The 22917-nt window shown below is 46.9% G+C and overlaps 1 protein-coding gene across 7 annotated transcripts in view; it reads left to right on the forward strand.

Moving 5' to 3' along the window:
- The window catches only part of WDR59 (WD repeat domain 59), a 48815-nt gene extending 27094 nt beyond the window's left edge, over positions 1-21721 (forward strand). The window contains exons 16-27 of one of the 7 annotated variants that reach the window (XM_068202837.1): positions 639-795; positions 2086-2155; positions 2426-2579; positions 6165-6221; positions 12073-12206; positions 13614-13695; positions 15536-15648; positions 16667-16814; positions 16907-16979; positions 18023-18149; positions 18573-18715; positions 20578-21721. In XM_068202837.1, the coding sequence (XP_068058938.1) occupies positions 639-795; positions 2086-2155; positions 2426-2579; positions 6165-6221; positions 12073-12206; positions 13614-13695; positions 15536-15648; positions 16667-16814; positions 16907-16979; positions 18023-18149; positions 18573-18715; positions 20578-20813 (1494 nt within the window). In that variant the 3' untranslated portion in view covers positions 20814-21721. Of the gene's footprint in view, positions 1-638; positions 796-2085; positions 2156-2425; positions 2580-6164; positions 6222-11898; positions 11970-12072; positions 12207-13613; positions 13696-15535; positions 15649-16666; positions 16815-16906; positions 16980-18022; positions 18150-18572; positions 18716-19106; positions 19532-20038; positions 20488-20577 lie in introns of those variants that run through there. The other 6 variants (XM_068202839.1, XM_068202840.1, XM_068202838.1 and 3 more) reach the window with 6 other exon arrangements.
- The last annotated feature ends 1196 nt before the right edge of the window (positions 21722-22917 follow it).

A 22917-nucleotide genomic window follows, 5' to 3' on the forward strand; every position in this document is an offset into this window, starting at 1 on the left:
TAATTCTGCTTGGTTTCAGCCGTAATATTGTAAGAGTGGGAACTTTCTCTGCTGTATGGAAATCTGATGACTTGAGGCACCACTGCTTTCAAAGAATTCTTTTAGACCAAAATTGTAGTATTATTTATCCAAATAAATGCAGATTTCTGCCAAAATTGCTGTGGATAGTCCTGAGGTCCCCTAGTAATTCACACCACCTGCCTACCTCACTTGACGACTCCAGCCTGTGTTTGACACCCCTCAGTTGTGTGGTATTCCCACTCAAGGAGATTTTGTGCATCATTGAGGTATCATATTCAGCTCAACTAGCTGTCTTGAGTGTCATATCCAGAGTTTGAAGGTCAGATTTTTGGTATAGTTTCCTCCTGTTCCTCCCCAAGTTAGGTTCTGCATTTCAACATGGTTATGGTGGGAGACAAGTCTCTGGACAAGCAGCAAGAGAAGCTTTTTCCTCAAAGGCAAATGTGCCTACAAGTCCCTGTGCAGTTGAAGCAGCAATTGTGCTCTGAGTTTGGTCTGTTCTGGCTCAGAGGATGAGCTCCTCCTGTGAGGCTGCTTGGCACTGCCATGTCCGATGCTCTGGCTGGATTTCTCTCCTGTGGCAGCAGGAGTGTGACCTTAGGTAACTTCTGTTTCAGAACCAAGAGGACAGCACGTCCAGCAATCCCTACGCTTTGTCCAACTCCGTAACACCCCCCTTGCCCACGTTCGCCCGGGTCTCCAATGCCTATGGCTCCTACCAGGACTCAAACATCCCATTCCCACGGACTTCTGGAGCCAGGTTCTGTGGTGCAGGTCAGCCCTGTCACTGATACATTAAAACAGGTACCCAGGGAATGGTCCTTTTAGATGTCTTGGGGAACACTTACCTCTGAAAAAGATGAGGCTTTGCTCATTGCCATGCAAGGAGTTAAAGTTGTGATAATGGTGTTAAAGTAGTGATACTGTGGTAAATTTTGAGATGAGACTAGTTAGCAACTGTTTGCAGTTGGGGTTGCATGTGGGGCTTTAGGATTTGGAAATGCAGGACTAGCTGAAGAGATAACCTTTGGCTTATGGCATGCCAGAGGCATTGACAGATCTCTTTTTATAGAACACTGGGAATAGCTGTTTTCCTTGCCTAGTTCTCTGCTACCAGCATCACATTACTGGGTGTATTCTGGCACTCAGTCTTCACAAAATTCCTGTGATTTGGGGTTGAATTTACCCCTTGCTGAAACCATATTCATGTTACTAACCGCTCTTTTCTCATTCTACACTCTTCTACTTGTCCAAAATAGCTTTCCCAAGATTATTAAGAAACTTCTCCTAAATGAGAGATGGGGTACAATCACATCCAGGTTTCCAGGAGAGCACATAGAGGGTAAAGTTTGTTAAAAACCAGGTTAAGATCTGAGTAAGAGCTGTTAAGTTTCACTGAGCTGTTTCAGATGCACACATGCCTTCTCTGGACCTGACTGCAAAACGTGTGAGCACGTTTTGAAAGCTCCTTTCCATACAGGCCTCCCTGAATTCCCAAGTAAAAGTAAAAAATAATAATATTGCATTGAATAGGCCCAGTAAAGCCTGCTAAATCCTGAAATGCCTGCAAGAGTAGGTGGCTGAAGACACTTGAGAGGCTAACAAATGGGATAAGGCTTGTGAGAGAATGTTTTGGAGCTGGCTTCAGATGTCTGGGTCTCTCCTGTTGTACAAGCTGCAGTGGTTTCTCTGCATTGCCAAACATCACCTCACTTACCTCTGAAATAACAGTGCTTGGCATGTTCTGGTGGAGAGTTAAAACATGAGCATGCATGTGCTCATTTTCTTTTCCTGTCTTTTCTCTTTTCTCTAAGTGGCTATAAGCCACTTGAAATTGTGCTTTTGAGAGAAACATCTCAAAAACCCCATGTTTTGTAGTGGGTGTGCAGGGAGTTGATTTGGGTTGACAGAATGTCTGCTTTTAGTTTATAATTACTAAGGGTAGTGGATAAGAACCAATCCCCTTGCCTCTGATACACAGGGAAGTCTGGTCATTTAAGTTGAACCACCCCGAGTATTCTACTCCTTGTTGCATGATCTTTATGCCACGTCCTGTCTCTTCAGGGTACCTGGTGTATTTCACGAGACCCATGACCATGCACCGCGCCGTGTCCCCGATGGAGCCCACACCCAGGTGAGTGCCCTGTGTGGTGTTTGAGGTGTGCTGCTGTCATGGGCAGGAAAGCAGGAAAATACCACGTCCTCCATTGCAGCTAGTCCCCTCCAGTGTTAGCTGTGTCCTCAGCGCAGAGCGCCTGGGCCCTTACACCACATGGCCTCAGCAGAGACTTCTTTCCAGACAGTGGCACCATTGCTGGCAGCTTGGGCTAGTGGAGATGTCAGTGTGAGCCTGCAGGACGTTTTGGTGGGAAAAGCCCCTGGAAGTGTATTCCCTTTCTTCCAGGTCTCTGTCAGCTTTATCAGCGTACCATAGTGGCCTCATTACTCCAATGAAGATCCGCACAGAGACTCCGGGCAACCTGCGCTTGTACAGTGGGAGCCCAACACGCAGTGAGAAGGAGCAGGTCTCCATTAGCTCCTTCTACTACAAAGAAAGGGTAAGTACTAGACCAAAACACTGCTCCCAACACTTCAATTTTCATGATCTGTTTTCCTTTCACTTAGCATTGCTAGTAACAGAAGCTTTGCATTCTTCTCAAAAAGACATCTTTCTACAGGCAGCTCTGTCAAATGGATTTATCTCCTATTAGTAACTTCTTTACCAATCCTCTCTAGCATTTGACCTGCTTATTTTGATGTTTCTGTATGCTGACCATCACAGTTCCCTTCAGTGCATTATTCTGTCTCCCTTTGCATTATCTAGGGTTAAAATCTCACCCTTTAAGAAGTTGTAGTCTTCAGATAGGTACATGTAGGCAGCTCTTGCTGTTCTGGGTACTCCGTGATATATATATAACTGCAAAGGGTTGTGACTCTCTGCAGCTTACTGCCAGCCTCTCCTGGACTATGGGATGTGGTTGGTTATTTCTATTTCAGGTGTCTCTTTCAGGGATATGTGCCCCTTTTTTTTTAAACAAAAATAATTTCTACATGATTCTATGATGACCTTCCAATCCACATAATTCTGGATTAGGTGCAGGTTTTGCTGTTGTTCCTGTTTACAAAGCTTTGGAGAAGAGTGGGATTGTTTCCTTCTGGGGCATGGTGGGTGAGGAAGACCTGTTGTAATTGTAGGGTGGCCACAGGGTAGTGGTAAAGCAGCTGTGAGGGCCTGATGTGCCTGTAGCAAATGCTGTGGGAGCAATAGGCTGAGCAGATTGTTAGAAACAAACTGTGCTTCAGCAGGGGGTGAAGTGGCTTGCAAAAATGCAGTAAGCTTCCCCAGGGAGCCTCAGAATTTGGGGCATTGAGTAGTTTGTCCATGCAGAGGACATGAATCTGTTGCAGCAGTGACGAGCTTCCAGGTAACCCAGGGAAAGTCAAAAGCTGTCTGCACTCTGCTGGCAGAAGAGTTTGGGAACTTGTGTCCCAGGAGCAGAGGAAGTCAAAGCCTTGAACACCCATCCTTCCTGGGCCCTGAGACAAGTCTTGTTTTTCTGGTGGTGCTGGGTGTGCCAGCCATCCTTGTCTCTTGGGACTGTGTCCTGCTTACACGATGTCATTACACCTCCCAGCTCTGGGGAGAGCTCCTGTCTCCAGTGCAAGTTCTGCTTCCATACAGACCCAGAAGACTCTGAGTCCCCATCCTGGTTTTTTTCTTCCCACACAAACTTTTTTTTTTATGAAAAGAGAAAATGGTGCTGCCTGGAATTATAGAATAGAATTATAGCCTGTCCTAGTATTTGTAGGAGAGTATTTAAAGAGCTACCTCTGTCCTCTGCAGCAGGCTTGTCCCTGACACACAGCCTCTCTAAGATGACAGACAAGGCTAAAAATAACATGTGGAACCAGCTTGGTGCAATTTCATGTGATCTGTCTCCCCAGCCCTTGTATTGATGGCAACAAGATTTTTGTCACAGGGTAAAAATTCAAGAGAGCAAAGCATGTGTGCAGCCATGTCTGCTGAAAGCCAAGGGAAATTCCTGTGTTCCCCTTCCCCTGCTGAGCTATCTCCTCACATGCTGGAATAAATGTAAGAACCTTAGCAGGAAGCTGGTTCAAATGTTCTTGCAGATGAGACAATATTAAAAAAAAAAAAAAAACCAACCAAAAACTTGTATCTCCCTTCAACAAACGTTTTCTGATTCTTCAGGAGTTGATGCCATGGCCTCTGTTAGATCAATGCTACATATTTTTGTTATTTCATTGTGATGGCTTTAAAAAGCCCAGATTCTAAATTTAGTTAACTCCTTGCTCTGAAGCTTGGATTTTATGTTTACATTAAATAAAAGTTGAAATTTTGTGCATCAAACTGTGATATCAGACAGCTTCATCCCCAAAACTGAATTTATCAGCCATAACCAAGTATTTAAATCCAGTGTAGCAGCCACTGGCATCCACTACCATTAGCAAACATGGAATTTGCCCATTGCTAGACAGGAAAGATGTCATGTTCCCATAAAGGCAGGGGAGCTGCTGATTCCAGCAGAGAGCTCCTTAGTAAGCTAAAATGAAGCTAAATCTGGCACTGAGCCTTTCTGTGCTCATTTAAATACGTGTATATATATGTGTATATATATATATATATGCATACACACACATCTATATGTATATATCTTTCTCACTTTTTATTCACACATGCACACTCCTCCTTTCTTCCTCCCTCTTTTTCACTTCTCAAAAAAACCCCACTGAAGAGCAGTAGTCAGCAGAAAGGAGGAGCTTTATCTGTACCGTGGCAATGCCATCAGTGTTTTGAACCTGGGTGTCTCTTAAAGAAGGTGCCATGGAGTTCTTTTTCCCCCGTGCAGTTAGAGGGGCATGCCAGTGGGGACTGCTAAGCCTTGCTGTACCTGGGCGTGGTGGCAGAGGTGTCCTTATGCCTCCCATCAGGGAACTGGTGGGGGGACTGAGCTTAGTTTTGCTGCTTTTCCTCTGTACTGAATTTCCTTCAACTAACCCTTTTCTCCTCTGTGAGGCCTGCTGGAGGAACCTGTAGCACATGGCTGCAGCCTTCTCCTCTCTCTTTCCATGGGGCCCTGCAGCCAGCCTTGGCTTCCTGGCTGTAGGGCTCTCCCAGCCATGAGATGCAAGGGGATGTAGAGGCTGAAGGCATGGCTGATGGTCCTGACTGTCTATCATCAACTGAAAACAAATGCAAAATACAATGTACCTGACCCAAATATCCCCTTTTATTGTGTTGACTCCTAGAGATCGGTACACAAAACTTTTTTTCAAGTGAGTGTACACTAATGTGCTTTGAAAGATTCCGTTTGCTGTTGCTGTAATACTGTGTTGAGTACCTACTGCAGTATCTTCAGGTTCTTAATGAAGGCCTACTTTGGAGCTATTTGGCATAGTCAATCAGTGAATTTGATTGCTCACTTAATCTGAATGAGTTTCCCAACCCATTATGACAATACCCACATGGCCCTGCCAAGTAGCAGTGTCTCTACATCCCTTCTAATATCCTGACATATGTTTTTTATTGTTTAAAATTAAAGTGAACAGGTACAGCAGGTTCCAGTGAATGAAGTTCTGGAGGATGCTGGATGTTAAAGGGAATCTGAGTAAGCAGGAGTGTCTGTTTAGCTTTCTGCAGATATCTGTGCCATGGCACTGGACAGCTATGTTAAAAATTATGCAGTTTACACTTAGCTGCCTTCCTCTTCAGGCGAGAGGAGTAAAGCTTTGGAGTCTAGGTATGTGGGGCACTTGGGTGTTGTCCTCTGCTCAATTCATGGTATGAACAAGGTCACATGAAGCGGTTCAGTGCTTCTTGCAGTAATACAGCTCCATGTGGAAGACTTTATTCAGATTTGTGTTTCCCAGAGTCTTCCGTAGAGGCTGGTGTTGGGCACAGACACAGCAGCCCTCGCTCTGCCAGAGCCATAGGTAATGCTCTGTACAATTGTGTGAGGGTGAAAATGGTTTGCAACTGTTCGCTGTGTACCAGAGCCATTTGGAACAGTATTTTTACTCTGCTGGTTCAGGGCACTTTCCATTTCAGTTTATTTACCTTTGTCTTTAATTTTCTTGGTGTCTTTCTTCCCTTTTCCTGGGTATAATGTTTTCGCGTACAGATGTCTCCTCGCTCTGCCCGGCGACGTTGGTCCATACAAGCAATTAACGACTTCCCGGTACTGTGTGCTGTGCTAATACTGTCCTTGATATGACCCTGTCTTCTGCCCAAGGGCCCAAGAATAAAATGCCACCTGCCTGCCTTTGAGTAACCTGCACAGAGCTGGGGGATTCACACTCCACGCGGGGCCTAGGGCTTCACAAGAGCAGATGAACGTGTAAGTGGGCAGGAGCAGACAGGAGTTTGCAAGGTGCAATTACTGACCTACAGGATGCCTGTTTCACCTGGCCTGATGGTCAGGAAAGGATGCCAAGGGGTAATTTGAAGTGTCAGAAAAGATCAACCTCTAAGATACAGAGTGCACTGTAGAGGAGCTGAGTGATTATTATACATCATCAACCAACTGATGAGACTGACATTAGAGCACCTAATTTCTGAAAAGACAAAGTCTTGCTGGAGAGGGAGGGAAGATCACTTAAGAGCTATGGAAGAAGTGAACTGGTTGAGTTTCTGACAACAATCTGTCATCTCATTAAAATGAACTGCCACTTCTCAGTGCAATCCATCACACAGTCTTATTTCCTGGATCAAAAAATACAATTTCTTCTTAACTTGTGATCTTCTCCTAGCCCTTGGAGTTGCACCACTGCATTCATTTAGAGTGGTTGCACTTCAGCCACCCTGGCAGGTACTCCCTTCTCCTGGCACCTGCCCTGCCGAGTCTGCTTTGACAGTTGTTTTCTGATAGTCAAGTCCACGTGTCCCTCAAGCTCCGACATCATTCATGATATTGTCATCTTGATGATATCAGGATTGCTCAAGCTGTGCTGTGCACGTGGGCAATTACTGTTTCATCACTCATCTTCCAAGTATAGACAAAGCTCAGAAAATTCCATTTCAATTTAAAGATGATCTCTTTAAGTCTGTTTGTCTTAATGTCTGCACGAACAACTGTTTTTTCACAGCTGCTGTCCTTCATGCTATCTCTTCATAAGACAGCGGGGAATAAAATAGAATCCTGTAACACCTGATTTAACTTGGTATAATAGGATCAAGTTTTCCCAATTGCAAGAGTTCTAAGACTGTACTCGCAAATAATAGGTGAAAGAAACCAGAAGTAATTTACTTGACTCCATCAAGGCTTTTTACAAAGAGCCTCCTGAGCAGCAGAGGCAAGAAATGAAGTTCTGTCTTGAATCAGGAGTAGACTGAAAGAAAGAAAATCAAGCAATGAACTTGACAGCTTGTGTGGTGAATTGCAGAGCACAAAAGCTATGGTTTAAATCCCTTACCGCCGTCCTGGAAGGAAGAGCAAGTAGTGATGTGATTAAGTTATAATTTTCAGTAATGCATATTTAAAAGGGATACAGGGGTTAGTCCAAGCCTTGAAGGATTGATTGTGTTTGTGGATAACCTTCGAAAGAGGCTAAACTGACTCTATAAAGGGGACAGCAGTGCCTAAGGTGAAGACACAGGCATACACAAGTAGAGGTATAGGTTATTAGTGCAAATCACTTGCCTCCCTTCTGGAAGAAGAGCTCAGCATTGCTCAAGGTGTTTGGGGAAGCAAGAGTTTAGCAAGTTTACAAGACGTAATAATTCCTTTCTAGCTGCCTCTTCTGAAGTGCCCATGCTTCAGGGCAGGTGCCAGCTATTGATTGATGGAAGCTATAAAGAAATATTCCTGCTGTGGGGCACTTGATTCAAAAGGGCCTTGGATTTTTTAGTGCCTTTATGGCAGGTGCCTGATACTGTGGGAGATGCTGGAAATAGTAAATGTTGATTATTTTGAAGAGAAAATCCAGGCAGTGCTGCATGAGCCACACGGGGGAGTTAATCTGTAGGCAGTTGTTCAGAATAAAGGAGCATAGCATTCTACAGGGAGGAAGTAATTTTTGCATTTTATTTTAAAAACTAAATTTGAGAAGCAGCTTGAACCTGACTTGAGCAGGTTTAACTCTTTTGTACATGCCTTATTGCGGCTTAATCTCTTGGCATTGAGTCTGTTCTCTTCTGTTCACAACCTTTACCTTTGCCCTACTAACGCCAGTTTATACCAGAAACCCTGAAATTTTGCATATGCTGATGTGAAACAGGCACTTTACATTTCAGGATCCTGCTTAAAGCACTGCCTGCCTCAGCAGGATCCAAAGGCACACACACCCAAGTGTTCAGCATCCTTTCCAAGCGGGCAGCATTTTGCAACTCCTGCTGCTGAGTATGCAGTGATGATGGTGGTTGCTACAAAGCAGTTGGTGGCTTATTCTTGGGCTATCTGTTTCTACATGTAACCCATTTACTGCCATCGTTATCACCTCAGATTGCAGCAAATTACAGCCTTGGGTATAGTAGTGCAGGTGCAGGCTGGCTTTTTTAGTCATTATCCAGTGCTGTTCCCTGCTGTCACCTCCAACCCATGATTGCCATAAATGCTCTGGTTTCTTTCCTTCTCGTGCTCTGAGGAACTGATGAGTCTTAATTTACTTATCACTGTAGCTATTTTCTTTCGTATCTTCCTCTCGTTAAACTGAGGATGCAGTTCTCCTTGGCATGGATTCTAGGCTTCAGAAAGAGCTAGAAATGTCGTGGGCAGTGCAGAAGACCTGTGCCTTTGTCCTTCAGCTGCCAGCAGCTAGCTTGGTGCATGTTGATTCCTGCTTCAGCTCCAACTGTTATGTTCCCTGCTCCCCATCCTGACCTGTGCTCCAGCCCCTCGGAAGAGATGTGTTTTCTGCTCTACCCTAATGTCCCTGAACCTTGCTGACACGTTTTGATTACACCAAAGTGGGAGCTTCTCTTGGGAGAAGAGGTGGAATGGGAGGGAGGTGGACCTAAAGCAAAGAAACCTAAAGCTTTCTTTGTCTCTGGTAATCCCTGTTAAATGTGTTCAAATACCGCCTGGTGGAGAGCTACTCCTGTGATTAACACCAGCAATTATTGGATTTAAAGTAGAACTTCTGCTGTCAGTGGTGATGAACTTTACCCCATCTGTGATGGTTCCCATACTTCTGATTGTGGGGTTTTTTCCTAACTCTTACTTGATGTAGCTGAGGTAAACCTGAATTGCCAAAAATCCAGGCTTTTTTAATGGTGACTTTACATGTAGCTTTATGATTTATTTCTGTCACAGCTTTAGGGGCTAAAAGTGGTGGGCATGGAAGTGTAGTACAGGCAGGGGCTGTGGCCACCAACTAACTCCATTCCTGGAGATGCACCAGTAAAGAATTAGGGTTTCCTTTTTTGCCAGTAAATAAGCAGAGGAAGAAAACAGGTCAATTTTGGTTTGAGTCCAAGTTTTCAGGGGGTTCTGATACATTTAATGTTTCCATTTGTATGGTGATATGCTAAAAGCAAGCAGTGGAAACCATTCATGAGAGCTTTTTTTCATTCTCATCTTCATTTGTTGTCATTCTCCTCCCCCCCCAAAAAAAGACCCAATTGCCTGTGGAAAATGATATGTGTTGTCCATGTTTGTAGTCTTGAAATGCCTGTTGGGAGGCTTCTTCAGTCTGCTCTTGCAGGGGGCAGGAGCAGGTTGAATCTGTTCCCAAAGACTGGGCAGAGGGAGCTCTCCATCGACTGTGAGTCCTGGGGACAGCTGGCTTACAGATGGCCAGAAGGTGGCAGGTTGCTCTCTAAATTACCTACCAGGCTCTAGAAGCTCTTGTTGATAGTCTTGCAGAACGTGGTTCTGTGTCTGGAAGCCTGGGCTGAAACACCCACTCAGACACAGCACAAATAACAGTTTTTGCTGTGAGAAGCCTGGTAGCCCTTCCAGGACAGTGCCTGAGCTCTTTCCTCCTGGCGTGTCACTATGCTGGGGCTCCCAAGCTTCACTCATATACTGATTTTGGTAGCATCAGCAGTTCCTCACCACACCTGGGAGACAGCATTTGCTGTCCTGAGAAAGAATAAGCTACAGGTGCCACTTGGGAACCTTTTTGTAAGGTTGTTGTAAGGTTACTTGGGAACCTTATTGTAATACAGCTCACATCCTTCCGCATGGAATTGGCAGCTAAACTTTTAGGTGTTATCAAAACAGGATTAGCCTGCCTAACGTCAAGAGAGGCAGAGCTGATCCAGACTGTGCCTTGATTAGGAACTGATGGACTGAAGAGAGGTGGGTCTCCCACCTGACCCCATTCTAGCCACCTAGAATGTCCACTGCATAGTGCTTTTCAGCTTCAGGGGACAGATAAGTACTGCAGGCAGATTCCTCTTGGATGAATTAGGATTTGAATAGACGTGGCAGAGAACTAGTCAGTCAGCTTTTCCGGAGCACTGGATGCTGACAGCCCTGTTTCTACCAGTGTTTCACCCCTCTGAATGTTGTATGCATCCCTGGAACAACACACTTTCGTCTCCTTTGTGGCTGAAATGCCTTCTTCACTTACTGTCAAGCAGGAGCCTCTGATCCTCAGCTGTGCAGTGTTCAGAGAACCTTCAGGAGCTCATCCTTTTTCCTTCTTGTGGCATGTGTTAGTAGTATGCTCAGCATGGCAAAACCTCCTCAGCACACTGGCCTAAGCTTGGGCCAGGCAGGCAGTGCCATTTCTTAAGGTCATTAGTAGTTTTTTCAAGGACATTTTGTGTCTGATAAGCCTGCCAGGTTCTCACAGGGCTGCATGGTCATGGTCAAAAGCCATTTGGCACTCAGCCATCCCAGAGCTGGCCTCACACCAACAGTAAAGGTGATCTTGCTTGCAGATCCAAGTCCTGCCTTTCCTGTGTCCCAGTCTGCTCTTTAGGAGCACTGATGTGAGCCTGTGCACGCTGCGTCTGCCTTGCAGAGCCATCAGCACAGGGCTGCCTTGCTGGCCCCTTGAGAGAGGGGCAGTTCTGCTTTGATGAGATGTGTGGGAAGCCCCAGCCTGAGTGTCCCAGGAGAGCCTCCCTAACTCAGCATGACCGGGCGCTTCTGTGTGGGTCGGTCGGCTCTGTGTGGCAGTGGGGGAGCGCGCCATAGGAGAGCAGCATTGCAAAGCATTGGAACCCTGCGTAGCAGCCAGTGCTTCCTTCAGTAGAGCTCCAGTGCCTTCTGCCTGTCGTGCTGCCACACATCCTCTCATCCCTCCTCCTCACTCTCCTCGAGCAAGGAGCTGGAAGAGGTCAGCATGCCAGACAGGTACTCTACGGTGTTTCACACAGCCAGGGTAGCTTTATGCGGCTTGGCTTTAAGATGGCCTCTGTATCTGTTACAGGGAGTATTTGGGAATCTTGGCTTCTTGTTTCTGTTCCCTTCTGTTGGTTCCTCTCCTTTCTTCTCCCCCGTCTTATGTCCTGAGCCAGCTGTAAGTAGATATTAGCATGGTAGCTAGGGATCCTTGCTAGGAAAACTTGGACCCTGCTTTATCATCTGCCAGTTGTTTGTTTGAAGCTGTTGATAAAGCAGGAGGTGGGAGCCCTGTGCTGACACTGAACAGGGCTGTTCTCACCCTGAGAGGGCAGACCTAGAGACAGTCTGGAGCTGTGGGCTTGCCCTGAGGCAAAGGGCAAGTGGCAGCTGCCTCCAGCATGTCTCTGTGCTGACACTGGCTGAAGTCAGCAGTGGTTTCTGCAAAGGGTTCCCAGAGAATGAGAATTGAACGGTCCTCCTGCCAAACTTGCCCAGGTTTGATTAGCATCCCAATGCTGATTTATTCTATTATTGGCTTTCACAGGAAAACTCACAAAATACTTTTTGAGTGAGTTTGACCTTGAGCTCGCTGCCTTGACCTGCTTTTCACTTCCTACAGATGGAGATGCTTGTTCTCCTGGGCATGTCATGGATGTTTTCCAGGGTAACACAGAGCCTTCTGAAAGGCAGGTTTGGGTGCTGCTTGCATTAGTCCTGACCCTAGTGCTTTGTTCCCTGTCCCAACCAGCCTACTGTCCTCTTCTCCAGTAACACTTTGCCATTGGTTCTGCAGAAATCAAGGAGGTGGAAAAGCAAACGAGAGGGGACAGATGCCAACAACCGACCAATCAAAGCTGCTGGGAAAGTTATTATCCAAGATATTTCCTGCTTGCTGCCTGTCCACAAGCTGCTGGGAGAGCTCTACATGTGAGTACATGTGGGCTGTCATCCTTTCCCAAATGAAAGTAGCTGTCTTTGGCATTGCTGCGCTTTAATCCTGACATCAGTCAGCAGGGATCAGTGAATGTTTCTCTACCTTCTTCCTCTGTTCTTGCCTCACTGCTTTTTTTGGTATCCCTCTGCCTGTGAGAGGGGACCTGTCTCCTGTAAATCTGAAAAGTGTGAGGGGAGGAATTTGTGATGATGTGTAGTCAACAGAGTTTGAATCAGCATCATCACTGTAAATGTTACGGGTTCAGATTTTCACCTGCTAAAGAGAGAAATTATCAGTAGAAATTCTTTTTCAAATCTCACGCTAAATGCAGAGGCTTAAAAATCTCAGTAAATGCACATTTTCATTCTGTAAAACTATTAATAGCTCATAAAACTTTTTCATTTCAGAAGTATTTGATATGTTCCCACTTGGGGTCTTATTTGTACATGTCAGGTCTGTTGTGCAGGTTGTTCTGTGGTATTGGAAAGGATGGAGTTCTGTCGGCATTTTTGTGTTTTTGTCGGTTTTGGATTTTTTTTAACAAAGGGCTTCCTTTTTCCGGACTTTCTAAATCATATGGTTACAAAACCTCTGTTCCTGAATTTTTTCTTTCTTAGCTTTGGTAATACTGGCTGGTCCTTAACGGAATTTCCAATCTATGGACATTCAGGGAAGAAGCAGGTTTCCTTTTTGAGGAAAGAAAGAGAGGGAAAAAAACCCTTCTTTCTCTCCCTTTCTGTGTTCTTAAAAAGAATATTCCTCTGAAGAAAACTGTTGGACCTTTCTTCTTGGGACATCTTGTGTAAACAGCCTGACCCTTTTCCATGTACTGTAAAAATCTCAAACCGTTGAAGTGTTGGGAAGATTTCTGATGACAGGCAGAAAAGCACACGTGGGCTTCCTCAGCCCACCTTGCCAGCCTGTCAAGGCTTCACACAGTGGGTGTGTTATCCCCCAGCCAGCCTGGTTCTTCCCAGTATGCCCCTGTCTCCCTCTGAGTCAGCCAGAGCAGACTGATGGCCTGAATGGGAACACGACCATGTAGCCAATGGCACCGGCTTTTAGGGACAAGAATGATTCTGGACTTCATGATACCCCAGCAGAAGTTTGGTCTGATATCCTCTTGGAAATGGTGTTGCTTAGAATCAATCCCAGCTAGTATGGACTTGGCCTCGATGTGTGGTGTATTAGCAAAAGTGAATAGTGGGAGGAGGATGGCAGTGATCCCTGAATAACAGAGAAGGATGGGATGGGATCCTGGCCATGCCAAGAGGCTCGTACTGATCGGGAGGTTCTGGGCTGCTCACTGCTGCCAGAGCCATGTTCCCCCTTCCCCCTATTCCTCCCCACCTTTGTAGGTAATGTGCCAATCAGAGCTGAGTTACCTCCTTTCTTTTCAGACTAAACGTGAATAACATCCAGGAGACTTGCCAGAAGAATGCTGCCTCAGCCTTGGCTGTGGGGCGGAGGGATCTCGTACAGGTATGCCATGGAATCCGACCTCTTCCTCAGCATGCTGTGCTACCCTCCAATGGCTTGTGCTGTCACCAACACCCAAACACCACTGGGGTTCAGCAGCTCTATCAGGGACTCCCTGTGTGTTGAACCTGGCCTGTGGAATGGCCAACAAGGTGGTCCCCACCTCGCTGACTCTGGTCATTGAGAGATTCCTTCCCAGGACTGCACACAGATTCTTTTATGCCCTTTGCCAAACTGAGTGAAACACATTTTTCAGGGAATTCCTGTAGGCAAAGTGAGGAATGCAGCCTGCTTTTGAGTCATCAAATGGAGTAACTGAGCACAGAGTTGCCTAGCTGCTGTCAGCATTCTGATCCGTAATTTTTTTCATACTTATGTAATTGTTCCCATTGTTTGGCATTCTGCTGGCAATGGGTACTGAGTGCAGCTGTCTTCTCCCAGGAGACCCTGGGCCCAGGGGCCCCAAAATGGGGGTAGCTATTTGCCTTCAGCTAAAAGTAGGAGAAAAATGGCTGTTGTGGCCCATGCTTTTTCCTGTGATTAGTCCATTGCAACAGGCAGAACATTTGACAGGACACGGGAACACCTGAAAGAGATGGGAATTGGCAGTGCCACAGGAGCTGTGCACATCTCCTCAACATTTGGCTCTTCCTAGAGCTGGATAGGCAACATGCATATGCTTACCTGATCTAAGCAGAAGCTGACTCAAGCTGTTGTCTTGCTTCTTGGTGGGTTCTGCAACAGCAGCAGAGAGAAAGTAGGTCTAGTTCCCTCTTGTCTGTTCTTCCTCTAGCAGTCTGGTTTGTCCACATTGGACCAGGGTTTGGGTGGAGTAACTTCAGCAAGATTTCTCTGAGATAACTCTGTTTTTTGCTTGGTTTTCCCTGTCCTGTGTAACTCCAGCCCGTAGTGCAGCTCACAGCAGACATGCAGGCTTGAATTGCAAGTTACAGGTTTGATGTGCTCTGTAGCAGTGTAGGAAGTGGAATCTTTCCTGTTTGCTTTCTGTGCACTCTCTTACACAGCCCAGTCCTTGTTTCGGTTTCTCTTCTGTTCCTCTCTCTGGTTTCACGGGGAGCAGCTTTGGTACTACTTTTTCTGGCTGTTTGTTCTTTGTACTTGGTGCATGTGGCTTTTCTTTATTGTCCACATTGTCAGTTCTCTGATTTCTGCTGTCTTTTTAGTACCATGCTCTTTTTCCTTTCCTGCTCTTTTTTTTATGCTGAACTAGGAGCTTTCCTTTTCTCAGGAATATTCTGTCCCATTTTTAAAGGCACAGCAGAAAAAAACAATCCTAGATCAGTGGTATGGAGACTGACAAGACTGACCATTTTCAGAGTAGAGGATGATAAATGAAGGAGAAATTTCATGTGAAGTGGTTAAACTTCTGAAATTGAAAAGGCAAACAGAGTCCTGTCTGTGCCAGGCTGCATTAGGAGAATAGTGCTCAGTGATACCACTAATGAAAGGATACTTCTCATGCAAATAATGATTTACCAGTAAACTTTCTGCCACCAGACATCTCTGAACCCAAGAACTGTATCAAATCTATACCCTTTTGATGCTTGTGAATATAAAATGCACTTACAGACTATAGACTGTTCTGCTTTTGCATTTAACCCAAACACGAAGTGAGTGGGACAGGGAAAGCCTGGTTTTGTGTTATTCTCTGTATTATTTGTGACACAGAGACTGAAACTGTTCCCTGCTGTCAGGGAAAAAAAAAAAAAAAAAAGACAAGCTCCATTATTATCTGTCTGTGTGTGAATTTGTGCACACCTATGCCCTGGGAGCGTGGTTAATCCTAATTGTAGCTTTGCTGCTTTTCCTTCCTGTCTGCCAGGTTTGGTCACTGGCCATGGTAGCCACTGATCTCTGTCTTGGACCGAAGTCTGACCCAGATTTAGAGATACCTTGGGCACAACATCCATTTGGACGTCAATTACTGGAGTCCTTGTACGTGTCTGAATGCTGGGGAGGGGCTGGGGAATGGTTGCTGAAGCAGAGCCCTCGATAACTATCTATGTGTAAGGAGTCATTTAATATTTGGGGTAGTGCCACAGCATGGATATTTTTCCCATCTCAAGCCTCTGATGCATCAGAAAGGGAAACTCCAAATGTGTTTCTGGCATACAGGAGGCAGCCCTTGACCTTCCACCTATCACTCAGGTCTTCCTTGGCCAGCATTGAGCAATAGGCCAGGCACAGGTGGAGCTCTGCTTTCCATGTCCACAATGCTTGACTTGGAGATTTGGGTTTCTTGCTTCCCACTAAACGAGCCTGTTGGTGCAGCACCTTTTTTTCACCTTCAGATTCCCCTGTTGTCATCTAGCTTTATTGGGAATTTGTTCCAGTGGCCACAAAGCCAAGTGTTAGCTACAAATGTTTTCCAGGTGCCTCTTCTCAGGAGTTACATAATTTGTTGACTGATATTATTTGTCAATCCATGCTATTTGGAAGTGTAGGGTTTGTGTGCTGTGCTTTCCATACTGTTGCTTGGCCAAGCTCTCTCCAGCTGCATGGCAGCAGTGGGGGCACAGCACAGGTTGTTCTTTATCACTCTGTCTTCAGAGCAAACTGGAAACTTCCTAGCCTTCTACAAAACCTGCAGCAGCCTTTTGTCTTGTGGTCCAGGTGCAGGACGCTTGCACCCAGAGGGCTTTGTCAAAAAGATTTTGTGGCTGGGAGTGAGTTTAATGGCTCCAATATTACATCAGAGCCCAAGTACTGCTGAATTCCCAGAGCTCCCATCTTTCTCCCACCAGTTAGGGCATGAGCGTTTTCAGAAGGAGAACTTGGCTCCTCAGAGGTGTGACAGAAAAGCCAATCCGGCCCCTCAGTGCATATGTCTCCTGTGGGCAGTCATGACACCCAAACCCATGTGTGCAACAGGCTTGAAAGTAGCTGCCCTGGAGTTGCAAAGGTTTTGCTGCTGAATTCTGCTCAGTCTCACACTGTCTTTTTCATTTCCCAGGCTGGCTCATTACTCACAGCTCCATGATGTACAGACCCTGGCCATGCTCTGCAGTGTGTTTGAAGCCCAGTCCAGGCTCCAGGGGTGCCCCAACTCTTGTGTCCCCTTTCCTCAGCGTGCCTCCAACCTGGCCTCCCACAGCCGATACGTAAGATCGCCATTTCTTTCCCATTTGTCTTGGATATCTTTGAATGTCTCTCACATAGATGATATGATTTATTCTCCTTCCCCCCTCAACAGCCCAGCTTTACTTCCTCTGGCTCCTGTTCCAGCATGTCAGATCCTGGGATTGGCACTGGAGGCTGGAGCATAGGTATGAGACCTGGCTAGTAAATAAAGGAATCTCCCACCCTTCCAGCCAAGGTTTTAGATAGCTCCTGTGCTGGGGAAAAGAGGGAGTTAGTACCAGCTGTGATTGCAGATGTGTTCTGCCAGAGCAGCTCTGTGGGGTTTGGCCAGTATGGTGTGGCTCCATGGCTGGAAGTGAGCAGGCCTTGCAGTATCTGCATCAAGGCTCCTGCAGTCCTGCACCTTCTGACTTCAGTAGATACTTCATCAACGAGTATCAAAAATGGCCTCAAAATGTCATCAGCTGGCTAATTCCACAGTGTCTGGGGGGAAAGCAGTGCTGGGCTTTCTTCTCTCACTGGAAGGAGTGCAGCAGTTGGAAAGACTGGGTTCTTGGTGCTATGAATATCCACAGAGGTTTTTCACTGTGACAAAGGTGACAAAGGGGGGCTCTGGTGTCAGTTGAAACTTTAGGCAGATTCCTAGTGATATACATGGCCTGGGGCAGCATCAGCCCTGTTAGCACCACAGCTGTAACTTTTCAGTGTGATATCAAGGCACGTGTGACATGGGGAAGAGGACAGGATGGGGGTTAGGAGAGCAGATAATCTTTTGTAGCAGTTATTAGCAGTCATCTCCCTGCCCCCAGGGCAGTACCTTGCATGCAGAGGCCCCTTTACGTAACAGCAGTCCTGGTGATGAGAGTCCTCCCTGTCTAGGAAAGAGAAACCCAAGTCTGCCCAGGGAAATGTTCCCAAGCAAACTCCATGGGATTGATTGCCTGACTACTTTCTGTCTAAAGCAGAAGGCAAAAGGGATTCCTCCACAATAGATTTCTCTGCCTGGTGATGCCCATTAAGTCCTTTCACCAATAGTGTAGTAGAAGCACTTGGCAAGTAGAGGCTGGCATGTAGTTCTTGGAGGCAGGGCAGTGTTTGTTGGAATGCAGAGGGTGGTAGGACAGAGATAGGACTGAAACGCGGGGCTGCAAACCTGTGGTCTTTCATGTCCCTTCCTGATTCCAGTTTTGAGGGGGGAGATGTACTCACAGCCTCTTGGTGTTTGCAGCAAACAAAGACACAGAGCAGACCTCCACTCCTTGGTGTGAGTCTTCTCCAGATGACTTCCGCTACGGAAACCTAACATATCCTGATCCTCGGGAGAGGGAGAAGGACCAGCATGAGAAAAACAAAAGGTAGGTTATCATATGCCTTGTGGGCATTCAGAGATGCCTTACTTGTGTCTCAGTCACATGGAACTGCATGGCCAGGTCTCTTGGTGCTGTGCAGTACCACACCTGCCCCTAGACCTTGTCATTCCTACAATTACTTGAAGAAGCTTCATCCTGCAGATCAGCGCTGCTGGGATTACACATGATGCATCCCTCAGAGGCCATGGTGGGAGTCCCAAAGGACAGTCCACCCATGGAGTGTGCACCCTGGAGTGTAGAATAAATCAAGGCCAGAGCAGTTTGTATTCAGCAATGTTTCAGCAACCCATGGGAAGTGCCCTGCTGCATTTCCAGCAATGTGAGATGGTTGCATAGCCATTGCAGGAAAGAGGATTGCAACCAGAGTCTCTGACAGTCAGTCAGTTACAAGCCTGTTTGTTCCTCTAGGCTGCTGGATCCTGCCAACACTCAGCAATTTGATGACTTTAAGAAGTGCTATGGAGAAATCCTTTATCGCTGGGGCCTGCGAGAGAAGCGGGCGGAGGTTCTGAAGTTTGTCTCCTGTCCTCCTGATCCCCACAAGGGAATTGGTGAGTGTCTGGTCCAGTTGCTCAGGCAGAGCCACAGCTCTGCCTTGGGAGCTTAGGAACGCGCAATCTGTAGGGCAGGCTGTGTCATGATTAGAATGGACAAAGTTTATCGGAGAGATCCACCCAAGCGAGTCACAAGGGTTTAAAGTAATTATATAGGTGTAATTGAACCTTGGTACAAATCATTCCACGGGATTAATGATGGCAAACCAATTACTTAATATGAATAAAATATGAAGAGTTTATTTAAATTGATGAATATAATGATAATCATTAGACTAAAAAGGCCTTAATCAGAATTATTTACCACACAGTATAGAAAATTAAAACTAGAAATACAATGCACTGGTTATTAAATAAATAATGTCAAAGGTAGCTTAATAATTATCAGGCACACACTGATGTCCATCCGTAGCAATGACCATGGGCAAATCTCTCTCACTGAGCTTTAAGCAGTGACCTTGAGGGGTGTCCCCACCCAAGGTAAGGATCTTCACACACACCTAAAGGAGGTGTGTTAAAAATTTTCACCATTTAAAAATGAAACTGGTCTTTGATTGGCTGTCAGTCACACAATTTTAGATAAAATGTTGTCCTGCCTGCTCAACAGAACGTGCTTTATTTTTGAGTAAGATGCTATCAGCTCTTTGGTTTCTTCTTCTGTAAACATCTACCTCTCCCTTCCCTGCCAGGGTTTTCACATCCCTGTTGATGTCAGCCTTGATGAGGAAGCATTTGCCTTACCTATCCATGTGATGGGTCTAATTTGGGGTAGTGTGTGATCAAGCTGGTTTCAGCATTCTTCAACACAAAGAACAGCAGGGCCCTCCCTGCTCAATCCATCACTGATAGCTTGCAAGTAAGGCAAAATCCAAGCTGTTTTATTCCTGCTTAGGCAGAGCATCCTGCTACATGGATAAAGTGTCCATTGGTTACCGAAATGCTGCAGCAAATGTGGCATTTAATCTCTGACAGAGGTTAGCTCTGCCAGTAAATGGGTTTAACTTCTTCACAGTTCTGGGTGGAGGTGAGGCTTTCAGGTGTCGGTTCAAGGGCTTTGTAGACTGTAACATCTCTCCAGGAAGGCTGGAAAATTCACATACTGCCATGCAAGCAGTGCTCAGCTCTGTGCTGATGAATGTCCTTTATTCCCTCTGAGATGCCCTGTCTTCATCTCTGATCCTGGGCTGAAGTGTCCTTATGTTAAAATTGCAAGATCTCTAACTAGGTGAGCTAGCCAGCAAAAAGAACTTTCCTCCCAAAATACTTTCAGCAGCATGGATGCCCAGCTTAAGGACAGCTGCCGAATTGTTTTCTTCATAGACCTCTGGGAACAGATGTGCTTGACCTGGGGGGAGAAAAACAGTTGAAGGATGCCAGAGAAACAGCAGTAGTCTCACCTTGTCCCCCAAGACAACTTCTGAGGAGTAATTGGAGTGAAAACAGGTGACTTAACCCACTGCCTTTGCTCCTCCATAGCTGACAGTCTGATACAGGAGCATCAGGTGGGCTCTCTGATGAGAAATGGAGGCTGTTCTTGCTTACTGATGCTTTATATTGGTAAGAGGTGGATGAGACCAGCAGGAAGCTTTCATGAGTCAGTGTCTCCAAAGCTTGAAATCCAACTCACATTTCCAGCAGACAGCTGTAGCCATCAGGGGAATTGGTGGGCCAGTCGGTGCCTCAGTGCTCCAGTTGCCTGTTCCTTTGATCACATGTGGAGAACAAACCAACATCTCGAAACACCACCCGCTCTCCCATCCTGTTGGAGCTCTGAGGCAGTGTGAGGGGCTGTATGCAGGGCTGCTTTGTCCGTGATTCCAGCACTGACTGTCCCGCTCTCCGTGTGTTCCCTCCGGCAGAGTTCGGCGTGTACTGCAGCCACTGCCGCAGCGAGGTGCGCGGCACCCAGTGCGCCATCTGCAAGGGCTTCACCTTCCAGTGCGCCATCTGCCACGTGGCCGTGCGCGGCTCCTCCAATTTCTGCCTGACCTGCGGACACGGAGGCCACACCAGCCACATGATGGAGTGGTTTCGCACCCAGGAGGTCTGTCCCACAGGCTGTGGGTGCCACTGCCTGCTCGAGAGCACCTTCTGAGCAGTGGGGACAGCGAGCCACCCGGGAACTGACTGAATATTTAATTCCCAAGCCATGTTGAGTCAGCTCTGCTCCGCTCTGTCTGGACGAGATCGCCTCAAGGAGCTGAAGCAGGACGTCCTGGTAATGTGCCGTGGTGATGTTTACAAAGTGCTTCCATTACTCCTACGTTTCCCAGGTTGCTTTCAGACCAATTAGACCAAATTCCCTGTGTCCATTGCTGGCAATGGATGCCAGACCAGAAAATTGCTCTCTCCTGCAGAAGGGTGTGTGAATATTGTTTCGTTTGGGATGAAGAGGTTTTTGAAAGCTCCCCTGGAAGGGGCCCACCTGGCAGACCCAAACTCACTTCAGTAATGTAGAGTCTTTTCCAGGTGCCTCCTTACATGGGCTCAAACTGAGCAAAACAGTTGTTTTACACAATTAAAGCAGAAATAATTCTCAAGCACCAGTAAGCTCTGAAGGTGAGTTGTAAGTGGTGCTTGAAGAGGAAATAGTCCATGGAACTGTGCTCAGAGTTTCACTGGAAGCAGCAGGGTCCTAATTTTGAATGGCTGTTTACATCGTTTAGATTTCCCCACAAAGCAAGAAAAGGAAATAGCATTTTTCAGGATTACATCTTAAATAATTTCTGCTCACTAGTCAGTACCTGTGAAAAGCCCAAACAAGCACCCAAGGTCCCTGTAATTTGTTGCTTCCAGCAGTTTTAGTATTGTTAGGCTTTAAGGTGTCTCCATCTCCTGCTCTGACTAGATGATAAAATGCACTTTAACTTGTCCCTGTCTTGGTGGTGACACTTCCTGGTCACTGGGAAAGGCATCTGCCTTTTGAATTTGGGATCCACACTGTCTTTTAGATGTGGTGTTATGGAAAGCCTTTGCCCCCTCACTGAGAACACACAGAGAGGACACTTACTCGATACAGCTCCTTTTGGCTGTTTCCAAGCTCTATGGGGAAAATAAGGGTTAATTTGAGATTTGCTGCTGCTGGAGTGACGAGGCTCTTGAACAGGGAAGCGGCAGGTTCTAGGGAAAAAGGGGGTTTGGAAGAATGGTGGAATCCATGGAGGCAAAAGGTTTATGACTTCACTTACTGTGAAGCATCAACTGGAGAATGTACTGATGGATCTGTCTGTCTGGGGCTGTGCCTGCAGGGCACTCCCAGCACAGGGATGCTGCTGTGCAGTGTGTGCACACCTGGAACGTGCAGCCTGTGCCTCTCCAGGGCTGGCTTCAGCCTGAACTTTGGATTTGAGCAAATGTGTGGTCAGGGATGAGCCAGCTGGAGCTACCCCACCTGTACCGGCACTGATCCCTTCTCCCACGCTTGCCTGCTGAGTGGGGCCATGTGCCCTGCCCGTTCCCAACCCCTGTGCTAGCTCAGGCAGTGGGATCCTGCTGTGGAATGAACAGATGATGTATCTTAAACAATTAAAACATTAAAATTATTTTTTTAAGTGCTGTTCTGCTAGAATGTCGTGTTGCTCTGATGGCTCTCTCTCTCTCTCTGTGGGGAGCCCCCAGCAGCTCTCCCTCCTGGTGGGTGGTGAGTGTTGCACCCATGGCCCTCTCCCTGCACCCCAAAGCAGAGGGCTCGGTAGCAGCAGAGCCCCACAGGAGCTAAGCCGCTGCTGGGTCCCCCAGCCCTGGCTGGGACAATGTGCTGACACCTGCCACACCAGCCTGGGAGCAGACTGGGAACTGCCCGCGGTTGTCAGGCTCCTCTTGGGAAAGCAAAGCCGGGCGGCGTCTGAGCTGGCGGCCAACCCAAGCCCACATCCTGCGGGTTGGGGAGGCCCTGGGCAGCGTCTGCCCCCCAGGAAAGCAGGCGGGCGCACCGGGCTCCTCCCGGCGCCGCGGCAGCCCCGGGGCCAGCGTGCTCCTTGCCGGGAGCTGCAGGGAGAGGGCTCCCGCCCTCCGCCTCCCTGCGTGAGGGCCATTCAGCGTGGAAGTATTTTCATTTCCATGCTTGAGTACTCCTGCAGCTTGGAAGGGAAAGGAGGTTTGTTATTTAAAGGTGACAGACCGACAAATCGTGGTATTTAGCGTGTTATTACAGTGCATTACAGTCCATCTCCGTAGTACGTGAATGCCCCTGAGGCGGA

Source organism: Anomalospiza imberbis, chromosome 12, assembly GCF_031753505.1.
Source record: "Anomalospiza imberbis isolate Cuckoo-Finch-1a 21T00152 chromosome 12, ASM3175350v1, whole genome shotgun sequence".
In the NCBI taxonomy this organism is placed as follows: domain Eukaryota; kingdom Metazoa; phylum Chordata; class Aves; order Passeriformes; family Viduidae; genus Anomalospiza; species Anomalospiza imberbis.